The sequence below is a fragment of the Oryzias melastigma genome, linkage group LG20 (assembly GCF_002922805.2).
Source record: "Oryzias melastigma strain HK-1 linkage group LG20, ASM292280v2, whole genome shotgun sequence".
Lineage (NCBI taxonomy): Eukaryota > Metazoa > Chordata > Actinopteri > Beloniformes > Adrianichthyidae > Oryzias > Oryzias melastigma.
In genome coordinates this window covers 74,322-76,909 of record NC_050531.1, presented here as the reverse complement: position 1 = coordinate 76,909, position 2,588 = coordinate 74,322, and the positions used below count along the sequence as shown (strand labels likewise).

The 2,588-nt window shown below is 45.1% G+C and overlaps 1 protein-coding gene across 1 annotated transcript in view; it reads right to left on the bottom strand.

Annotated features, from left to right (window-relative positions):
* Positions 1 to 2,588, bottom strand: part of map3k15 (mitogen-activated protein kinase kinase kinase 15) — a gene marked incomplete in the record, with an annotated part of 44,422 nt that overhangs the window by 33,135 nt on the left and 8,699 nt on the right. The window contains 1 exon segment of the mRNA XM_024280197.2: positions 2,135 to 2,305. Coding sequence (XP_024135965.1) covers positions 2,135 to 2,305 — 171 coding nt within the window.

The window sequence follows — 2,588 nt, the reverse complement described above, 5'->3', positions numbered from 1 at the left end:
CGGGGCAACCTCCTTTGGGGCCCACTGCTGATCCGGGCGGCGCCTAATTTGCCGCGGGGTCCCAGGGGGTGGGGGGGTTGTCTGGTGGTGGAGGCTTTCTTTAGGGAGCGGGGGTCCCATTAGGTAGGGGGCCTGGCGGGGCTGGCGTGCTGTGGTCTGCACTGAGACAATCGGTGGGGGCCGCAGCTGGTCCAGCCGCCTCTGTCCCGTTTGGCCCCAGACCAGTGCACCCACGAGAGGTGCTCGGGGGTGAAGGCTCGGATTTGCCCCTGGGTCTGGCTCCTTCTTGGCTCCTCCCTCCTTGCGAGGGTGGGGAGCGCAGGGCCTGGGGGGGTCGGCTCTTGGGGAGCGGGGCCCCTGGGCTGGCGGGACTTGGGTCCAACGCTGGGGGGCGGGGGGACATAAATATTTAATTATTTATGAGCGTCCTTCACCGTCTAGCTCTTGTTTTCCACTTCCACCTCCGATCACTATTTGGCAGCAGAGCGCCACGAGCCTCTTTGAGCAGTTCCACACCGCGACCAAAACAACAAGATCTATTAAATGCTCAGTCAGCCTCGTGGTTGTGGTTGTTATGAGACATATACTACTTGTTTTGACTTAGAACGGGTCCTAAACAAAAACTCTGTGCCGCGTTGCTGCCAGAATCATATTTAGACGAGGATTATGGAGCTTCGTAGCGGCTCAGATAAGAACGAGTGAAGCAGTGGAGCTGCAGCGGCTCATGCACGGAGCCTCCATCAAAATGCTGTCGGCTAAACTTCACAGCTTTAGATTCTAGTTCAGAGACCTGATGGATCAGAGTGATGTGAACAACTCTGAAAAATGAGCAATGTCGCAGTCATTATTATGTGAAATACACATTTACTGTTGCTTTAAAGGAAACTTGAGCTGCAGTGCTGACTGTCATGTAAATAATGCATGTTAGTCACATTCACACTAAAATGTTTCTGGAAAGAATTGACATTTTATTTCATTCATTTTTGAAGTACTTAAATGCTGGATTTAGCAATCTTGTAATCACACTTTTAGAAATGTATTAGTTAAAGCACATTCATTCAAATATTTTGTTGTGGAAATCAGGCAATATTGGCTGTTCCCTTAAAAAACAAATATCTTGTAATTTACCAAAAGAAAAGCAGCATGAATTTCGGGGTAAAAACAACTTGTACTTGAGATACAGTCGCTGTACTTAATGCTATGAGACATAGAAAATTAATTTGACCATTTTTTACCCTTATAGACATTAAAATTCAGGTAGATTTCAATTCAAGTCATACACTAAAAATACAGTGAAGATTGTTTTGGTAAAGCCTTGGGAAATATCGCGATAAATATCATATCGTGAAGCATGTATCGGGATACGCGTCATATCGCCAGACTCTTGCCAATACACACCCCTTCAAAAATGTATACAAATATAATCCATATGGTCAGGAGTCAGAGCTCTGTCCTTCCCTCTGGTCACTGGTGGGACCCATCTCTGAATTAGTGATACAACATCTCCCACTAACCTCACCCATAGTCCCCGGATGCGGTCCACCTGGATCCCATTGACAATGACCCATCTGACACTTAAGCAGCACACCAAGCTTCGCTCAGTGTGAAGTATTGTTTGTGCCGTACTGCCCGCATTACTGAGCATTATTATTCTGACCTGACATTCTGTTTCCCTGATCCTGATTCTGCTCCGACTCTGTCTGCCGTCTGCCCCGACCCAACCTGAATCACAATTACCGAACCCTGACCCCTAATCTGTCTTTGCTTATAATTGACCTCTGCCTGCCCGACCCTGTTTTAGCTCCACGAACTTATGATTGTGTCTGACTCCTGTTAATCCCTCTGTTCAATAAACCTGCTATACGTGAAACCAGCCTGTCCGTCCGTAACAAATATAAATTAAGTCAAGCCTCAAATACAAAGAGGTTTATACAAATACAGTACACCGATTCATAACCCTCTATTGTAACAGTAACATCTGTCCAGCACAAGAGGCCTTCAGCTCTGAACTATATGCTGAGCTGTTGGACAGAATAAGTTAAAATACGAGCAAGACACAAAGGCAAAGAGAAGAAAAGAATGAAAACAAAAAACAGAAAAGAAGCAAAACAGAAAAGAAAAAGTGTATTCTCACCACTGTATGGCGTTGTCTCTGTTGATTGTGTCTTTGCAGTCCGAGTCGAGGAAGATGTCCTTGTAGATCCGTCCACAGAGGCAGAACATGTCTGGCGCTGGGTGTTCACATGACGGCAGTACCTGGAGCATGACTTTCAGAGCCTGCTCTCTGTCTCCAGGACTGTTCCTTCTGCAAACATTCAGTTTCAAAGAACAGACACACAAGTTTCTATTGTTTTGACAGTCAAATGTTTTTATCTGCTCTATTAGCATGTTAGTTACTGTAAGTTTTCATGGAATTTCTTTGTGTTACTTTGACTAAAAATACATTATGTTGATTTGATAAATGTTCCCTTTGAGCTTATGAAACAAATGATGCCAGAAAATAGACAGCCAGGCATACAAATGTATAGTTATGAATAGAATTACACCCAGTAGGTAATAATAATGGCGTGTGTGTGTTTGTGTTGGAG